General features: G+C 36.5%; 1 protein-coding gene across 1 annotated transcript in view; it reads left to right on the top strand.

Annotated features, from left to right (window-relative positions):
- Positions 1–322: 322 nt before the first annotated feature.
- The window catches only part of LOC135210546 (uncharacterized), a 50,995-nt gene continuing 29,996 nt past the window's right edge, over positions 323–21,321 (top strand). Inside the window, exon 1 of the mRNA XM_064243411.1 lies at positions 323–1,012. Coding sequence (XP_064099481.1) covers positions 937–1,012 — 76 coding nt within the window. The 5' untranslated portion in view covers positions 323–936. The remainder of the gene's footprint in view (positions 1,013–21,321) is intronic.

Genomic DNA, 21,321 nt, shown 5'->3' with positions numbered 1-21,321 from the left:
GTCACTGGTGCTTTTGGTAAACAATTTGCTCTCTCTCTCTCTCTCTCTCTCTCTCTCTCTCTCTCTCTCTCTCTCTCTCTCTCTCTCTCTCTCTCGATTTTAACCTGCGCATTTTTTAATTCATCCGAAGATACCGAAAAGTTTTTGCCTCCTCGTATGCAAACTATTGACTCCTCCCACGTTCTACCCACACTTGATCTATGCCCCGCCCCCTCCTCCTCCTCCTCCTCCTCCTCCTCCTCCTCCCCACCCCTTCCGAAGTAGCTTCTACACATAAAATCCCTCCCACCTCGCCACCTGTCCACAATATAACGCGGGCTGTCCTCGGCGAAACAGCTCTTCCTGGCCACAGCATCTTCCACGCTTGCGCTCAGGAACGCACTTTGAGCGTATTCTCACAGTCGAGAGAAAGTAACGCTCACCTCGACTACCTGAACGCTTTTTTTTATTTCATTTTAGTATCATTATTATTATTATTAAATTTCCTCATCTCGCACACAATACCCTTTTGGAGTTAGGCCTGGCATACTCGTTACATATTATAACTTTGAAGTCTTCTCGTGTGAGATATTCAATCACCCGTTATTCATTGATTGACACATTCGTGAGATTTGTCGAGGCGCTCTAAACGAGATCTTTCTTTCGTCAAAACCGCAACTGTTTTCAGTCCGCTTCCCCCCGCCCCTGTTGAACGCATCCTTCAGTACCACCCATTAGAATCAAGCACAGTAAGATTAGTAGATTAAAAGCGAAGTCGATCGTTCGAACTCCCCTCCCCCCTCCCCCCCAAACCACCAACTGCTGTAATTGAAGCAGCGGCAGTAGTAGCCTACCCAACCACCTCCCCACCTCCTCCCCTCTCCCTCCCTCTCTAAGTCCATCTATCCCTCCTCCTCCTCCTCCCCCCTCCAAACCTCAAGGAGCAGCTCTGCAGTTATGAACTCCATGAAGACGTGCGGCTTCCTCCTGCTGGTCGTTCCCTTACTCTTCGTCTGCTCACCAGTGATGGCAGGTAGGTCTTCTCGTTGGTTGCGCACAGACAGACCGCCAAGTCTCTCTCTCTCTCTCTCTCTCTCTCTCTCTCTCTCTCTTTGTTTTTTGTAGGGTTAAGAGACCCACAGTTTTATATATATTTGCCTAAAGTTCTGCTTTTTTCTTACGGTTAAAAGATCCATAGTTGTATATACAGTTGCGTAAAGTCCTGCTATTTTTTACAGTTAAAAAATCTACAGTTGCATAAAGTCCTGTTTTTTGTTACAGTTAAAAGACCCACAGTTGTATATACAGTTACATAAAGTCTTCCTTTCTTATGGTTAAAAGACCCACAGTTTTATATACATTTGCACAAAGTCCTGCCATAATGTTACAGTTAAAAGACCCACAGTTGTATATATAGTTGCATAAAGTCCTGCTTTCTTTGTTACAGTTAAAAGATCTACAATTGCATAAAGTCCTGTTTTTGTCACGGTTAAAAGACCCACATTTGTACATACAGTTGCATAAATTCTTCCTTTTTTTATGGTTAAAAGACCCACATTTGTATATACAGTTGCGTAAATTATTCCTTTTTTATGGTTAAAAGATCCGCAGTTGTATATACAGTCTAATATCTTTTAAGTGCAATAACAGGACATTTTATAGACGAGAAGGCATGTTGGACAACATGCATGAACTCATGTTGGTATAATTAGAAATATAGATTGCGTATACAACTGTGGATCTGTGTGTAAAATATCAGTTTTATCAACGCTTAACCGTAATGATATAAGATTCAAAATTAACATGCGCACAACTATACTCCGTTTTCCGTATTATTCGTGCGTGATTTATCTGTTAATGTTACTCCTTCTTTTGACGTGGGTCGGTAGATGTAATTTGATTCACCGGCGTGCGTCTTATGTATACCTGTAAATTTGTACGCATCTATTTATGAAACGTGCATTGTGGGTAAAAGCACAATATACAGTACACATATACATGTGGTAATTCGTATATACTCGTTTAATTATAATGCTGTATCAGGGTCTGCGGTATTTGTGAGATTCATCATCTCTGATATGGGATAGTATTCCAGATCGTGACTTGGCAGTTGCGTCTTAGAAAGATGATTCGTAGAAGGATAAATTCTAGCCATCACTTCTGACGTAACAAGGTTTATTCAGTGACAGTCGAAATGCATTTGTGTGTGTGTGTGTGCCTAGGACGAAGTCGTCTTCGTCTAAGCCGAGATGTTTTGAAAAAAAAAAAAAAAAATAAAAAAAAAAAAAAAAAAAAAAAAAAGGCTTTCTTGAATCTGATTTGGAATTTCGAGCACGAATCATATTTTCATTATTTTAGCACCCGCCCCCCGCCAAAAAAAAAAAAAAATACAGTAAGATTTTATTAACACGTTGATGAGACTAAATATTCTCTCATTTTTCCCCACCTGGAACTACTAAATTAACTTCTGGAGGTTCCAGTTAGTTATCACTAAGGCTAACTAGTCCTTGTCCCTTCCTGGAACCACTAGATGAACTTATAAAGGTTCCAGTTAGCTATTCCCAAGGCTTAAAAATTCGCTGCTGTTCCTTGCAACACTGAAGCTGTTTATACTGAAATTTATTTTGATTTTTACAAGGTATATTTTTATTCTGGTGCAAACTAACAGCCTGCGTATAATTTTGTTAACTCTAATCTCTTTGACTCATGTTTTAGTTTTCTGTAAAAGAAAATTATTGTGCCGGCTTTGTCTGTCCGTCCGCCCTTTTGTCTATCCGCCCTTAGATCTTAAAAACTGCTGAGTCTAGAGGGCGGCAAATTGTTATGTTGACCATCCACCCTCCAATCATCAAGCATACCACATTGCAGTCATCTGTCCTCAATAGTTTTGATTTTATTCAAGGTTAAAGTTAGCCATAATCGTGCGTCTGGCAACTATAAAGGCCAGGTCACCACCGGGCGTGGTTAAAGTTTCGTGGGTCGAAAGATAGATCTATTTTCGGTGGCCTTGATTACACGCTGAAGCGGCTGTACAGAAAACTCGATTACGCCGAAGTTTTAGTTGTTTTAGATTGAACTGAAGTTAACATTTTGTTTGTAATTTCATTAACTAACGTCCCAACGAGTTCGTATGAAGCTGGAACTGACAGAAAATACATCGTATAAAATATGCAGGTGTACCACCGGGCAAATGAAACACTGGGTATTATACCCTGACAAGTTTCAACTCTAGTTCACTAAGGCATCTTCAAGATGTCAGTATTTATACCCGGTGTTTCTTTTCCCCCGTGGTGCGTGTGCACATACATACATCACATGTCATCTTGCCTGAATCATAAAAAACACACACACACTCTCATGCTTCTCAGTTATCTACAGTAAGATCCACGGTAATAATCTTGATTACGAAGACGAAAAGTATTTATACAGATATATACAGAGCTTAAAAAAGCTTTCGTCCATCCTTCTGTGGACTTGATCACTAAAGTTCACAGAAGGGCGGACTAAAGCATTGAACTCTATATATTTTTACAAATATATTTTGTCTTTATAATCATGATGATTGCTGTGGATTCTACTGTAGATAGGATCTGAAACGACTACATAAGGGGGTCGACTAAGGTGGTGGAAGTATCAAAGAAAGTGCGGGAGGGGAGGCTGAGATGGTATGGACACCTGTTGAGGAGAGATGAGGACCATGCTGGGAGACATACTATGGGGATGGAGGTTCAAGGAAGAAGAAGAAAAGGGAGACCAAGAAAGAGATGGAAGGACTGTGTGAGAGGAGACTTACATGAGAAGGGAATTGATGAGGCAGAAGCGCATGATAGAAATAGATGGAAACGGCTCATCTGAAACGGCGACCCCATATAAAAATGGGAATCAGCTGGAAAGAAGAAGATTCTACTGTAGATGTATAAAGTACGTAGGGCCTAAACGGCAAGGAATGTAGAGACAGAGAAACTATGTAAGGACCTAGACATCTTGAAGGCAGATCTGAGAAGCGCTGAGTTTGTTTTGTGGGTCGACTTGTTCCTGCGCCTTTTGCTTAGAAATAGAAGTGGCTGGCGCTCCGAAAGGTTTCGAGTTACGGGCTTTATTTATGTTAAAAAACTTGAAAATCAGTCCATTCAGTATTTCCTTAGAAATGGAGTGTGGAGTTGTTTCTCGATAAAATCATGATTGCGATGCTTTCACAATTTTGAAACGCCACCTTTAAAGATGTCCTAGTCCTGAAAAGGGTAAGAATGATATGCTGTGTAACTCCACATAGTTTATAAGTTATATTAACAATTGTAATAATACTATTAAAGAGAATAACAGAATTAAGTGAATTGATTTTATTTATAGTTTTTGCTATTTTTTTATCATCCGCTTCTCTGGCTCATCGATGTTTCTAAGTATCTAGCCAATATTGAGAAATTGTAAAAAAAATTCTTTTAATAAAATGCTGAAGGTAATCCTTTATTCAAACAGGATTCTGGTGTCATTTATGTATACTTGTATTAACAGCAGCAAATCTCAGGTCCAGGTCAAGCAGGGGTCGTAGTCAGTGCTGGTATTATTCCGTAGTCGTATAGGTCAATTCCGGGCCGGGGTAGTCTTTGGTTTACAGCTGGTGTTGGTGCTGGAATAGCTGGTATTAACGTGACGTTTCGACCTCCTCCTTGCAGGTCATCTTCTTGAGTCAGTAGTCGGATTGAAGCAAGAGTCTGCGTGGAATTATTTATAGCGGTAAAGACCTAGACCTGAATTCCCATTGGTCGGGCCGGTCTTGGGCCGAGTCGAGGATCTCACGTAGATTATATATATATATATATATATATATATATATATATATATATATATATATATATATATATATATAGGATAGAGAGAGAGAGAGAGAGAGAGAGAGAGAGAGAGAGAGCGAGAGAGAGAGAAACGTGAGAGACGAGAGAGAGAGAGAGAGAGTTACAAGGGTTAGGATGTCTCAAAGACTTGTTAGTCCACCTGAGGAGACATCGTGTGCTCACTTATCTGTAGGAGCAGGTTTTACTGTGCATGTGACACGGTGTCCTAATGATTTTGTCTAGCTTTCTTTTAAACTCTTCCACACTGAGAGAGAGAGAGATTGAGAGAGAGAGAGAGAGACAGAAAGAGAGACAGAGAGCAACTTCAAACACTAGAAGTTGGCTCTAGTATTTGGCCTTTCCTCACATCATCATTTTGCGTAGGTTGCTGTGAAAGTTTGCTGTATTTTGACCTATTTGAACAATTTCATTTTATTTTCCACCGATTTCCAATATTATCCAGTTACCAATTAAATTATCGTGTGTTTATTTTAGCCTTGAAACCGTCTCTACACTTTTTATGAAAAATGTCAACATCAATTATTAAACCTTCCCGCTAATTAAAATGAACAAATATGTCAGGTAATTTGCATTCTGTTTCACAGCACAAATTTTAGGTTTGATTTTGGTATAGTTTCCATCATTGATATTCAGTTTTATTCTCTGGTTTTCATTCCGTTATTTTGAAATTTTGATCTATTTTTATGAAAGACTTTAACACGATATTTTCATTCTTAAATCTCTGTATATTAATATACTTATCAATTCTTTCACATTTCTCGTAATATTCCTCGTATCAGGTCAGTCCTGTACATTCAAACATCATTGCCGGTATGAGTTTTACAAACGGCTGCGTTGAGAAACTCTACGGTTACCGCTACCCACGTTTAAATACAATATCGAAAAAATTTTTATGCTTAGCACGCACTTTGCTAACTTTAGCAGTTCGCAAGCGTCGTTTGTAATGTTTAAATGAAAGCATACTCATTCGTATGATACCTGCGTGCGGGACGATTGAGTTATAGCAGGAACAGGACAAGTTGATAAAACTACAGTTAATTCACTCTAAATTAAGAATTGAACTTTAACCCTTGCCGGTTTCGTTATTCAAATTCTGCATTGCTGAGTCGTCGGTGAAGAATGAATGGACGATAAATGGTCAATGGTACCGAATATATGTTTGTGTGTGTATGTATGTATGTACGAGTATATATTCTGTATTTCATAGGATATATAGGCTAATGTGGATATAGTGTGCATGAGAATAAAACAACATATATTCCTACCGGAACAGAATTATCAGTGTCATTGACCATTTAATTCATGTGTATGCGTTCATATATGCAAATATACTTGTGTGTGTATATTTATTGCAACTGTAGTCGAGTTTTCGCTGCGTATGATATTTGCGTGGTCAAACATGCAATTACTTTTCAGTATGCACAGACTTACCGTCTCCATATTTACAGAAATATACAGCCTCCATATGTACATAAATATACCGCCTCCGTACTTACAGAAATATACTGCCGCCATACTTACGGAAATATATTGCCTCCATACTTACAGAAATATACAGCCTCCATACTTACAGAAATATACTGCCGCCATACTTACGGAAATATATTGCCTCCATACTTACAGAAATTTACAGCCTCCATACTTACAGAAATATACAGCCTCCATACTTACAGAAATATACTGCCGCCATACTTACGGAAATATACTGCCACCATACTTACAGAAATATACCGCCTCCATATTTATATAAATATATCGCCTCCACACTTACAAAAATATACCGCCTCCATATTTACAGAAATATACTGCCTCCATACTTACAGAAATATGCCGCCTCCATACTTACAGAAATATACTGCCTCCATACTTACAGACATAACCCATGCTAACGTTTTTGTATTCCATTGCAATTTTATTTCTTTTTTTGCATTCCATCGCATTACGAACAGGTAAAAGTATTCCCCACACGCAGACTTTAATGAATGATAGTGAACAAATGAAGAACTTCGTAAAAAAAAAAAAAAGCGCTTCAGCGGAATACTAACGTGAAATAGCGGAGTCTCTGTACGAATTGAATTCGCGTAGACCCCGGGTGTTAATCAACAGGATGAACTCTGTTGGAAGCTACCTATAGCAATTTTCCCAACGTGCAGTTACTGAGAGACGAAGGATAACGCCCCACTCCCAACTGTAATTTCTTGTTTTTTATCAGAGTGCAGTTTTATGAATGCATTTGCGCAAGCGGTTCCTCCTAGTCCTTTTTTTTTTTAACTGACAAAATGTAAGTGAATAAGACGTATGTGTCAGTAATGTCATTATTGGTTGCAAGTCCACAATAATATAGCATGTGAGTATATGGTCTTTAATGCTATATTATTGTGGACCTGCAACCATTGTCTTCATTTTCGACACGGAGAACTGTGCCCACCATGTCAATATTCTTAAATTGCAAAGCTGTTTGACTTAATGCCGTGTGGGTAGTTTTAGTGTGTGAATATTCTCTCTTAAGCTTTAGTTTTCTTATCTTCATTTTGCTGATTTGAAGCTGCCGCAAGACTTCTCTTGTTAGCCAGTGTCTTTTTGCAGTGGGATTCCTCTCTCAAGCTACCTTTTAGTGGATTTAAATGGGCATTGGAACCTTTAGATAGTTCTTTAGAATGAGTCGTGGTTTCTGTGTTACTTCTGGGGATTTTCATTTATATTCTTAGTGAAATATGACTTAAATTTAGTTTTTTTTTAATTATATTTGCAGTATGATATTTTTTTTACTTCTGGGGATTTTCAATTTTATTCTTGGTGAAATATGATTTAAATTTAGTTTTTTTATTATATTTGCATTATGTGATATTTTTCTTACTTCTGGGTATTTTCAATTTTATTCTTGGTGAAATATGATTTAAATTTAGTTTTTTTTATTATAATTGCATTATGTGATATTTTTCTAACTTCTGGCGATTTTCAATTATATTCTTGGTGAAATATGATTTAAATTTAGTTCCTTTTATTATATTTGCACTATGTAATATTTTTCTAACTTCTGGGGATTTTCAATTATATTCTTTGTGAAATATGATTTAGATTTAGTTCTTTATTATATTTGCAATATGTGATGTTTTTCTTGCCTTCCTTGTACCGTACTGGTGACGTTAACATATTTCTGATGGAGATAGTATGATGTAATGCATGCTTCGTTAAGTTTGGATTCTTTACTGTAATAAAGTTTTTTAATATTACTTTTTATTCTAGTTATTAGAATGCCTCTCTCTCTGTCTGTGACCTAATTGACACATAAATTTACTATAGTTATTAGAGTATTTCTCTCTCTCTCTCTCTCTCTCTCTCTCTCTCTCTCTCTCTCTCTCTCTCTCTCTCTGTCTGTGTGTGTGTGTGTGTGTGACCTAATTGACTCATAAATTATGTATAGAAAGATAAACTAGAAATAGAAATTCCAAAAATTAGGTGGTCCGGTAGCACTCTTAAGCCAAATCCTGATGAGCCAGAAAGTGTTTCTCGCTTGTCAACCAAACTTTTACATCCAACATGATGTGTTTAGATGCAGGCATCAGTCGTCTTCAAAAATATCGATGGCGAGTCCTTTAACCTGCCGGGGGGGGGTTGGCCTGGGGCTACCTTTCTTGAACCCGTCAAATTTAGGTGCTTCCAAGGTTGTAAAGAAATGAGATTTTTTTTTTTTTATTTTTTTTTTTTTTTTTTTTTTTAAGAAAACTATCGTGACGGCTTTGTCTGTCCGTCCGCACTTTTCTATCCGCCCTCATATCTTTAAAACTACCGAGGCTATAGTGCTACAAATCCGTTTGTTGATCATCCACCCTCCAATCACCAAACACACCAAATTGCAGCCCTCTAGCCTCAGTGGTTTTTATCTTATATTTAGTCCGATTCTTTTTTCTATATTTTTCAAATTTTTCCAAGAGTTCTCAGCTTAAATACATGGTAGTGTTTAGGTTGTTGGTACATTTTGAATCAACTTTTAGTTTATCCATTCCGGGAAATGATTCCATTTAGCCCTTTTTGCAAAGGCCTTCTTCCTGATGAGAGTTGAACTGGAGAGGGTCGCTTCTATAAACAGGAGGCTACGGTTTAGGATTCATATGTGACAGCTGTTAGTTGGTTTATGGGTGCAAGTTAAAGCTCATTGAGATTAAGGATGTTTGTCGTCCTCTCTCTCTCTCTCTCTCTCTCTCTCTCTCTCTCTCTCTCTCCTCTCTCTCTCTCCTCTCTCTCTCTCTCTCTCTTCGCATCTGTAGAAATTTCAACAATATCAGTATCATAAAGTTGAGGAACCAAAAACCTGTTATTAACGAAGCATTCATTTATATATGTATATATACGTGTGTATGTACGTATATATATTATACATATGTATAAACTTTAAAAGACGCATAAAGATTCTGTTGATAAGACATAACCATATATTTCGATTGACAATACTTCAGTGCTGATCAAGTTTTAAACTTCTTGCACATACATGCATATACATAGGTATGTATATATATATATATATATATATATATATATATATATATATTAATATAGATGTATGTATGTGTGTGTGTGTGTGAACAAGTAGTTAGAGAGAAAATAGCATAAGACGTATTATAGTTGATGAAGGCTCAAACTTCATAAGATTTAGATATACAACCACGAAATATACGTAACCTTAACTCGATCGTTCTTTAAAAAAAAATAATATAAAGTGCTGCAAGAGAAGTAAGAGGAAAAAGAAATGCTGTCGTAACGCCATGTTAACTTTAGCAGACTCGCCTAAGAATCCTCCGGATATTTATTTACAATTTTACACGTATGTTCGCTCGCTTCAAAATAGCTGTCGTTGGCGCACACACCTCAATATTCGTTTCGCTTTTCCTGGAGAGGAATTTGGTTTGTGCGAATTCGGTTGCGTTGAAGGATGTGAGTTTTGTAGATTTTTGTTTCATTATAAGTGTTGAAAAATACTCATAGTAACGTGAGTCTTGAAATGGAGAAACAAATCGACAATTATGTATGGGTGCATATGTTAAAAAAATTAATCCCTACAGAGAGCTTTGGGGATTCTGTTAGATTCCCATTTTCTATCTCGACTGAATCGAACAGGTTCCCGAAAGCTATCTGTAGGTAGAGATTTATTTCTAAATATATGTACCCACACATAAGTAAATTTGTTTCTCCATTATTTTTACTCTATTTCAGTCCTTTTGACCTCTCCAGTCCTCGTCCAAACCTATCGTTTTTATTATTATTCTCTCGCTGTCAAATATTGTGACACAATTCAAAGATTTTGAAAGGTGCTCGCGAGAACAGAAAGTTCTTAGTAAATTTAAACAACAGTCAAGTCATGAGAGGAAATGGAAACCAAGAGTATAGAGCAATGATTGTGGATATGGTTGTTGTAAAAGCAAGATGATTCGTACAGGATTTTGGAGCAAGTAAAAAAAAAAGCTAAAGAAATAATATATTATATATATATATATATATATATATATATATATATATATATATATATGTGTGTGTGTGTGTGTGTGTGTGTGTGTGTGTGTGTGTGTGTGTGTGTGTGTGTGTGTACTCGTTATTAAATACATAGACCTGTAGCGTGTTCACCAACTATAAATACAGTTTGTGACGAAGACCACAACACATTTGAATGGAACATTTATAGGCTACGATAGCATTCATGTGAATAGGAAAATGACATAAGACCATCAATGGAGATCACTTCACAGACAGGCTCCAAGACGTCCGGTCACTCACCAACGGTTAATATTTGAAAAGCGCATTGTTTTAGGCCAGTCATCTAGGAATCTCTTCCATTCATTCGTATGGCAATTATCCTCATTCATTCAGGTACCACCCGGTAAACCCTGACGGCTGACGCATAGGAGAATTCACTTGTCCATTCCGAATCGAGACCATTATGGTGGTTGAAGGTTTTTGACAAGGTGACGTCTCCAGCTGAAAGAATCTGACGCAGATGACAACATCTGCCCACGAGTTTCTATAGACGAATTACTTGATGGGCAGGATGTAGTAGTAGACGGCTAGGGAGGAGGGGGGGGAGGAGGAAGGGGATGGGCTATATAAAGAGGTAACGAAGGAACTTTATTTAGGAATTATGAGAGATGGAACAAAGGGACGCGACGCGTGGGCGGTTGGAAATTGGGAGATATAATAATCACGAAATACATAACATAGTGATTCAGAGCTATAATAAGACGACGTAAACACAGGGAAAACGAGAGAGAGAGAGAGAGAGAGAGAGAGAGAGAGAGAGAGAGAGAGAGAATTTTCTGAAAATCTTCAGTCAACATATAATACCAAAAGGGAGGGAAAATGTTATGAAAAATTAAAATGAAATTACCAGATAGAGAGAGAGAGAGAGAGAGAGAGAGAGAGAGAGAGAGAGAGAGAGAGATGATGATGATGTCATGATTCAGCAAACGGAACACCACACCTGACTAGAAAAGAATTAGCTATTGAATAAGAGAACAGCGCCATTTTTAACTGATGATGACGTTCAAGTATATCAACGTTCATTTGAGATAGATGTAATGTCATTGAACATCAATAAAGTAACAAGTTTTATTATGAAATTTCTGCATATGCTTTGCGTCTCGCTCCTTAGTACACGGAGTTAGAATTGGTCATCTCGTCGCGCTATTTCCAGATCCGTATTTGAACGTGATTGTCCACATATTCAACAGATAGCGTATTCATTTGTAAATTGTGGCATATATATATATATATAATATATATATATATATATATATATATATATATATATATTTAGATATATATAATATATATATATATATATATATATATATATATATATATATGCTTAAAAAAAAAAAAATCACAGTAGATGCACGTGACTTCATAAATAAGGCGAATACCACGGGAAATGATTAGTCAGGAATCCCAAGCGCTTTCGGTCTTTATTCAGACATCGTCAAGGAGCTACTAAAGTACAATCGGAGAGGAAGGCCTCAGTACAAACAAGATCAGGAATACCAGATGGTTAATTATCAAAAGGGTAAAAATTAAAAGGGATAATCCAGGATTATCGGATATCACACGGTCACAAACTTAAACAGATTTCTGACCCTAACCGAAATTACAAAGTATCTTTACAGTCCAAAACATGTTACAAAAAACTGAAATATATTAATTTTGTTTGCTTATATTTTATCTACAACTTTTTTTCATTTGAAAGCATCCAAGTTTAAATAAAAACCAAGACTTAAATTTAGAACATTTCTATTATTTGACTTGATAAAACAAGATTCAATGATATTTCTTTTAACTGTGTCATTACATGGGACTAATGCTCTTGCTTAACTCCAGTTAATAGGATGGTCTAAATCTCTCATATGTACAAATAATGCATTCGATATTTGCCCAGTTCTCACAGAATATTGATGTTGCTTAAGACGCTTTGAAAGAGATTTGCCAGTCTGTCCGAAATAGATTTTATCACACTTTTTGCAAGGCAATTTCATATATGCAGCCTGGAAGATCTTAGGAGAATTTTTTATTACTAAACTCTTGACATTAATATTACTGAAAACAACATTTATGTTAAAAGCTTTAAAATTCTAGAATATCTAAAAACCTTTCATCATAAGGTAATTTTTTTAGAATGTTATGCTTACTAAATTCAAGTTTGTCATTAGTTGAATAAAATGTTTTTCTAGCTCTTTTCCATGCCTACATCTACAAAGTCCTTGGGTATTTAAGTTTCAATGCAATATCATAAATAGTTTTAATTTCAGCGTCAATAAACTGCGGCTACAGACACGTAAAGCCCTTAGGAACATCCCAGAAAAAACAGAGAATTTAACATTTTGATGGTGATTGGAGTAGTAATGAACAAAAGAGGCAATATTAGTTGATTTTCGAAAGACTGAAAAGGTGAAATTTCTATCATTTCTATGGACAGTTACATCAAGAAAATTCAAATTACAATTTCTTTCTTCCTCTACAGTAAATTTTATAGAAGGGACTAAATTATTGAGATTATTAAGGAATTCCTGGAGGTTTTCGTGAACTGCCAAATACGAAGATATCATCCACGTATCTAAACCAAATAACTTTTTGGGGCAAAATTCTTGGTAAGAGTTTTGTCTCAAAAAAATTCCATGTAAATATTTGCTAAGGACAGGAGATAAGGGATTACCCATAGCCATGCCAAACTTTTGTACAAAAAATTCCCCATTGAAACAAAATTTTCAAAATTTTCATCTTTGATACATAACCTTATGAGACTAATGAGATTTCTAACACTTAAGGGAATGTCATGACGCTCTAATTCCTCTTCCAAATATTCAAGTAAGTCATCTACAGGCACTTTTGTAAATAAAGAGACAACATCAAAACTAACCATATTAAATCATAATTCAAATTTTAAACTATTCAATTTGTTTATAAAATCAACATTGTTTTTAACATTCGTGTTAGAAATATTTCCTACCAAAGGAGTAAGAATTTTTACAAGCCATTTAGATAAATTATACGAAACTGAGCCCACTGAACTAATGATTGGTCTGATAGGTTATTGATTTTATGTCTTGACTAAACCATACATGTAAGGTAGGGAGGCGCATTGCGGTGTAAACTGTTTAATTAAATGGTCCAAGCCCTTCAAATGGATTTCATTTGTTTATTAAAATGGGAGTTCTGGTTAACCTGTCTGTTAGGGTCAGACCTCAGTTTCGTATAAGTATCAGTGTCATTTAGCAATGTCATTATTTTACTTATATAGTCACTTTTATTCATAATTACCACTGCATTAGATTTATCTGCTTTTGTCACCTTCACTGTTTCGTCTTCTTTAATTTTCTTAAAAGCCTGGAGAAATCTCACGGGTACATTAGGGGGAAGAAGGTTTACTCATAGCACCATACACAATACCTTTACAAATATTGATATCATCAGGGCATAGGTTTTGATTCAATTTTTCTAAATAACAAAAGGATTTTGAGATGTCGACACAGTCCAGGTTACCATTAAATACACCAAAGCTTAACTCATATCCCAAAGCCGCTGTCGTAGCACTATCCACTGGTTTGTCAGATAAATTAATCATGAAGTCCATGTTTAAGTTTGTGACCGTGTGATATCCGATAATCCTGGATTATCCCTTTTAATTTTTACCCTTTTGATAATTAACCATCTGGTATTCCTGATCTTGTTTGTACCTGAGGCCTCCTTCTCTCCGATTGTACTTTAGTAGCTCCTTGACGATGTCTGAATAAAGACGAAAGCGCTTGGATTCCTGACTATCATTTCCCGTGGTATTCGCTTATATATATATATATTATATATATAATATATATATATATATATATATATATATATATATAATATTACATTATTCAGAAGTAGAACAAGCCCACAGGGTACATTGACTTCAGAGTCAAGTTCCAAATTATATAGTGTTCATTTGAAAGAGATTCCCAAAGGTAATAGGTATTGGTACAAGGTGACTTATTTTAGGGTAGTAACCCATTGCATCTTCGCTTGAACTACTGAGGTTTTTATTGCACAACATCCTCAGGATAAAAAAGACAAATAAGAATAGATTATTGTGGCAACATCCTTTGTCGGGTTGTGTGACCTTGAAATTCGGACCGAAATCGATATGCCAATTCTTGTCTACCCCAACGTGTCCCTTCTTCTGTGTCTTCTTCTTCTTCTTTCGTATCGTCTTAAGGGTCATAAAGGGTGATGTCTCACGAATTGGGTCACTCCAGGATTGTAGACTCCGATAATACCAACCATTGTCATCGACTATCATATCGATTTACGTCGCTATTTTAAGTAACTTTTTTTTTCGAGGGAATGAAAATGGTTTCTGTTGCACTGTCTTTAAGATGTAAATCCTTCCAGTAAGAATTAATGTAAGGCTGCGTTCTTTTTGCCACTCGTAAGCAGTTTTAGTCTGAAATTGAATCTAAACTTTGCTCTTAATTCGACTGAATTTTGTGCTTGTATAATTAACCGTTCCTTGTGTGTGTATGTGAGAGAGAGAGAGAGAGAGAGAGAGAGAGAGAGAGAGAGAGAGAGAGAGAGAGAGAGAGGATATACTGAAGCCATCCGTAGAATCCTTTGTTGATAATCGAAAATCAACACAATCTTACTATTAATTGGCGTCATGTCTGTCCATCCGTCTTGTCATTTAATCACAGCCAAACGGCTCGTCCATTGGGCATGAAACTTGGCAGGGTTATAGTGGGGACCTCTAAGATGGTTTATAATGGTGTTTCATCCTACCCCGTCCACCTTCCCCCCTTAATTTGCTAGTAGTAAGAATCTGAATAAGACAAGAGTATTAAAACACTGAATTGGCCCCATAGAAAAATTAACGGCTGTCTTTCAGCACAGAGACTAAAAACAGCTTTAGTTTTTCAAGCAACAAGTCCATAGATATTCCTCAGACTTTTGACTTCCCATGGAACAGGGAGGGCGGGGAGGGAGTTGGAGGGGGGTTGGGGGCGCCTCTCTAAATCCCATTAAAAATCGTTCTGTCAGGTCCACGAGGAAGGCCATTATTATGGAAGATTATCAAAGACGTCTTCTAACAAAATTAGGATTCGATAGAGGGCATTAGGACATTATAGGAGCTCTCGGAAAAGCTTTTCATAATGCTTTTGAATTTGAAATTCCAGGCAGGTGACTTGTAGGTATATTAGCTAACTGAGTAGTGATAATATGAGGGAATGGGCGATGATTTCCTTTTAAGATTCTTGATCGTCCAAGAAAATTAGCCCATCAACGTCCCATTTTGTTATCTCCGCTCTCTCTTTGTACCCTAATGGCCGAGAATGTTGGGTTGTTTAGGATGCAGTGTCAATGTCATGAATACTGTTATTATGGGGAAAAATTCGCGATTAATCATAGACATATATTTTGATGGCCTGTTGCTTTAGTTTATTGCAAAGTGCATTTCAAAATGAAGAGGGTCTTTTGCAAAACGGGCGGAAGCTTCGGTGTGACTTCCAGATGCAACACACCTACCAAATATGTGTCTGATATTGAAATTAAGTCCATTTCCTTAACAGGGGTTGCTGCGATAAAAAAAACAGTTATTTCTGTTGAATCTGAATCATGGATCAATCCACAGAATTTACAGCTACATATGCCTACAGATATTGCACCATTGACTTATATTTGCACACTCTAACGCTTTCTGGATATGAGGCCTCTACCTTTCCAGGACCTGAGGTCCCTACCTTTTCAGAACCTGAGGTCCCTACCTTTCCAGAACTTGATGTCACTACCTTTCAAGAACCTGAGGTCCTTACCTTTCCAGAACCTGAGGTCCCTACCTTTCCAGAACCTGAGGTCCCTAACTTTCCAGGACATAAGGTCCCAACCTTTCCAGAACTTGATGTCACTACCTTTCCAGGATCTGAGGTCCCTACCTTTCCAGAACCTAAGGTCCCTACCTTTCCAGAAACTGAGGTCCCAACCTTTCCAGGACTTGTTTCATTCCAGTCACCCAGGACTTTCTAGTTCTTTCTTCTTCCAGTCATCCCGAGAGAGAGAATCATTTTTATTGTATAGAAACTAATAAACAATAGATATAAATAAGGAATATATATTTTTGGAAGAACTTCTGAAAAGAATTTGAGTTTCACTAGGCCTCAATCTGCCTTTTTTATTTTTTTTTTTTTTTTGGCTGGCGTAGCATGGCAGTTATCCTTTCTGATTACGACGATATAATATGATTAGATTGAATGCATATTGTGAGCATATTTTAGTGGTGGATTAGCACTTTTTTAAAACATCTGGTCTTGTAATTGTTTTTTTACGATCTAATCTTAACGTAAGAATTCTATGGCTGTGTTTTGTGCTCATTTCTGTTTGAATGGCATGAAATAAATGCTCATTTAAGTTTGAATGGGACGAAATAAATGCTCATTTCTGATTTAATAGCACGAAATAAAATGGCCTTCAGCAATTATAAGTCATCCTATTTTCTTCTGAATCAAAGTAACCATAGTGCCCTCCCACCTTATTTGAGAGTCTATTTTAAGAAACGAGCGCAGCGGAAAAAATAAACCACAATTTGACCCCGATGGACGACGAATATCCGCTAATAACAAGGTTGACGTGTCCGAGTTGCTTGCTGCATTATCAAGCGTGACGGTCGATGTCCAACGATGCATCTGGCCACTCCCCGAGCCTCTTGATGTATTTGTACACGACTCTCCTTAAATATTTCCATTTGCCTTCTGAGAGCGTACCATGCAATTACCAAAATCAACACGGAGGATTTTGGCCCTTGAGATCAGAGTCCATCAGACGAATCTACCTACCTACTCTTTACCTTTTTATATATCCTAGTTTCTCTCTTTGTACACGTGTCCAGTTTTAGCTTTACGACCTGTGCCATTGGCGGGAGTAAATGGTCATGTAATCTCTTTAAAGTACACTTTCCTCCATCCTTATTTGGCCGAGTTTCTTTTGAAGATATTTTGGTACTGTGACTTTTAACATTCAAAAGTGGCGAATTCACGTCAGTGGAGTCACAAGGTATTCGTGAGAGATCAGCCTTGAATACAAAGTTCGTTCTATCTTAACTGAGAAGAAAATTGTCATTAACCTGGTTGGTGCTTTATTTATGCAGTGAGCAGGTAGACACCAGGCCTTGTAGAAAGGAGCAGTAGCAATGTGAAACAGCCTCCCAGAAGAAGTCTTGCATTTTAATATATTCTTATCTAATTTTTAATTTATTAATTTTTTGTTTAGATAAGTGATATCTCTTATTCCTGTATTTCCTCTTACTTCTTCTTAATGAACACCATAATATTCTTTGGAAGCTTGAATTTCAAGCCAGTGGCCCCTTTGGTGGGCTTCTTCCATATGAATAGGTTCCATCTTCTGGATAATAATAATAATAATAATAATAATAATAATAATAATAATAATAATAATAATAATAATAATAATAATAATAATAATAATAATAATAATATACTTAGGAAGCAGACCTTCTCTCAAGCATACTTTATCAAAAGTATTCGAAAAGTAGAGAAGTCTCTACAAGCGTAACGCTACTGAAGTAGCCATTAATTTTAATAATAATAATAACTAATAATAATAAGGAATAATAATAATAATAATAATAATAATAATATAATAATAATAATAATAATAATAATAATAATAATAATAATAATGCAAAAAATAATATTTTTTCTTCAATTCGACGATGCTTGAAGAAAAGCTTAATATTTTACAGTTAATGACTACATTTATATTATTATTATTATTATTATTATTATTATTCATTATTATTATTATTATTATATTATTATATTATCGAACTAAGGAACCTCCGTAACGAGGCTATAATATTGACAATCAAAAGCCACAGTAGTGTTAAAATATATTATTGTACAATGCTAAAAAATACAAGGAGAGACTTTCGGATACTGCTCCGTATCCCTCTTCAGTCCTATATTATTATACAATAATATATTTTGTTTAACACTACTGTCGCTTTTGATTATTATTATTATTATTATTATTATTATTATTATTATTATTATTATTATTATTATTATTATTATTATCCTCTGGTTCCTAGAGGGAAAAAAAGCTTAGCCATCGTCCTTGTGCCCTTTGGAAGATTATAATCCTTTTGTCCTACTTGTCTCCATGCCGTAGGACTCTCAGTATAATCCTTTTGTCCTACTTCTCGCCCTGGCTGTAGGATTCCCAGTTTTGAATTTCCTCGACGGAGATGATGTTGTTCTGTGCTTTTTCGCAGTTTCCTCCCGTCCACCACTTTCCTTAAGTTTTCCCTCCCATCTTCCTTCCTCTTACCCCTTGCTGGCGTTCTATGGGCTTGTTCCATATGAATAGGGTTCGTCTTCTGAATAATAATAATAATAATAATAATAATAATAATAATAATAATAATAATACCAGTTTTTGACTAATGAATCCTCTTCTAAATAAAATACCACTTTCAGCATTATTCCCAATTATTGCCAATTATTAAGAAGTATCGCTGAGCCAGAAAAGGCGAGTAATAAGAAAAATAGAAAAGATAATATATAAGATCAATTCGCTGAATTCTACCATTTTATTCAATAGAATAATAATCATAATAATAATAACAATAATTATATAGATATATATATATATATATATATATATATATATATATATATATCTATATATATATATATTCGCTTTATATCTATCATTTCAAGTAACTTGCCCACCTCTCTCTCTCTCTCTCTCTCTCCTCTCTCTCTCTCTCTCTCTCTCTCTCTCTCTCTCTCTGTCCCATGAACATATTCTCACATCCACCAAGCCTACCATTTTCTCATTACCATTCGGTGAGAAGCATAGCCTATCGTTCACTGTGGTCATTTCCAAGAGTTCAGAATGTGTTGACGACATGTAGACGACATGTTTTCACCACAGTTGGGCGTGACCTATCGATGCATGTCATTGATAACCGAAGGTGTTGACACCTGTCTCTTAAGCAAGTGGTATCTTCAAGGAGGTCATGCTTGGTGTTAAATGCATTCCTCGTTTGGAAGTGACGTTAGGTGTACATAGTCTGTGGGTGGAGTTTTCATGTTTATGCGTTCATACACACACACACACACACACACACACACACACACACACATATATATATATATATATATATATATGTATGTATATATATATATATATATATATATATATATATATATATGTGTGTGGGTGTGTGTGTGTGTGTGTGTGTTGTGGGGTGTGTGTGTAAAATTACGGTTGCTAAGAATATTTGAAAATCGTCTCTACCTAGAATTAAAGCTACTGTTTGCATTTTTCAAACATTGAAAAAAAAAACAGCTTTAAAGCATCCCTTCAGTCACACTCCCCATATAGGACCGGTTTCATACGTGTCTGAAAAAATGCATTTCCGTTAACTTCCTGCTCAGCAGTTCTTCCGGAACCGACACGCAACAGGTATTCCACGATTTTTGGTGGAAGCAGAAATTTCGCCCAGTTTTGTCGAGTCGAATGGAAATTGGAATTCGTTATTATAATGGTTTATGGAAAAGAATTAAGGTGGCTTCGTGTTATAGTAGCCTTTTATGTTTGATAATATGATTAATCGATCGATCCTGGACCTTGACATTAAAAATTTATTCAGACTTTCACTGTGTACGTATCGAGACATACACAGTTATCTACAGACAGGCTGAAGAGAAACAGAGGTTTACAGGAAGACCCAACCTAATTTAGGTATAAATCATTGAAAAAAAAATCGTTATAGCTTCATTTCATTGAGCGTTCTCTCTCTCTCTCTCTCTCTCTCTCTCTCTCTCTCTCTCTCTCTCTCTCTCTCTCTCTCTCTCTCGTTATAGTAATGTTAATATTTCTCACAATATTTTTTCTCCCTTTTGGTATTGTATGTTGACTGAAGTTTTTCAGGAAATTCTCTCTCTCTCTCTCTCTCTCTCTCTCTCTCTCTCTCTCTCTCTCTCTCTCTCTCTCTCTCTCCTGGCATAAGTAGTCATTTCTATGCTAATGAACGTCAACGGAACCTGAAATTTATTACGCGGGTGTCAAATAAGTACATTCTTCATGATGAACGTCGGCGCAGAATATTTGACTCATTAACATGTGCCGACGCATTAGTCACCTCAATAATAATGATTCAATGTTATTTTGCGAACATTATTAGCTGGGATTATTCCCAGCGCAGAGCTGTGTCCTTCCTGATGACTGACTAAACGACTAAACTGTTCAGATCAGATGAACAACTCCAATTAACACGGCAGATGAGAAATTCCGGGATTGTCCTGTTAAGCTTTGAATCTGTTTCCCGCTCCTAGTTGGTAGGTCAGACACATCCCTGGCTTTAGGGGCAACTTCTCCGCAGGGGGGTTAGTCCCCCAAGTACCTACGTAGTGAATTAGGTGCCTTGTTGTAAGATGACTGTTGTGGGGGGTCGTATCTAGCGTGCAGAGAGAGAGAGAGAGAGAGAGAGAGAGATTTAGAGTAGAAAGTGTTCAGTGTCCCTCATGACAGGAAGGCCCAACCTAAATTATGTAGAAATCATTCAAAAAAATCATTTTAAAGAAGGTTTAGCTTCATTTCATAGAGCATTCTCTCTCTCTCTCTCTCTCTCTCTCTCTCTCTCTCTCTCTCTCTCTCTCTCTCTCTCTCTCTCGTTATAGTAATTTTAATATTTCTCATAACGTAATATATTTTCTCCGTTGTGGTATTATATGTTGACTGAAGTTTTTCAGAAAGTCTCTCTCTCTCTCTCTCTCTCTCTCTCTCTCTCTCTCTCTCTCTCTCTCTCTCTCTCTCTCTCTCTCTCTCTCTCTCTCTCTCTCTCTCTCAGAAAGTTTACTTCTTCCCAGAGGCGTGAAAAAGGTATTTTTTTTCCTTCTACGTTCATTTTTCGACATTGTCTAAAGAAACCATTTTGGACTTGAATTCTTGCATAATT

This window comes from Macrobrachium nipponense, chromosome 39 (genome assembly GCF_015104395.2).
Source record: "Macrobrachium nipponense isolate FS-2020 chromosome 39, ASM1510439v2, whole genome shotgun sequence".
Classification (NCBI taxonomy): Eukaryota; Metazoa; Arthropoda; class Malacostraca; order Decapoda; family Palaemonidae; genus Macrobrachium; species Macrobrachium nipponense.
This window is presented reverse-complemented; position numbering and strand designations above follow the sequence as displayed.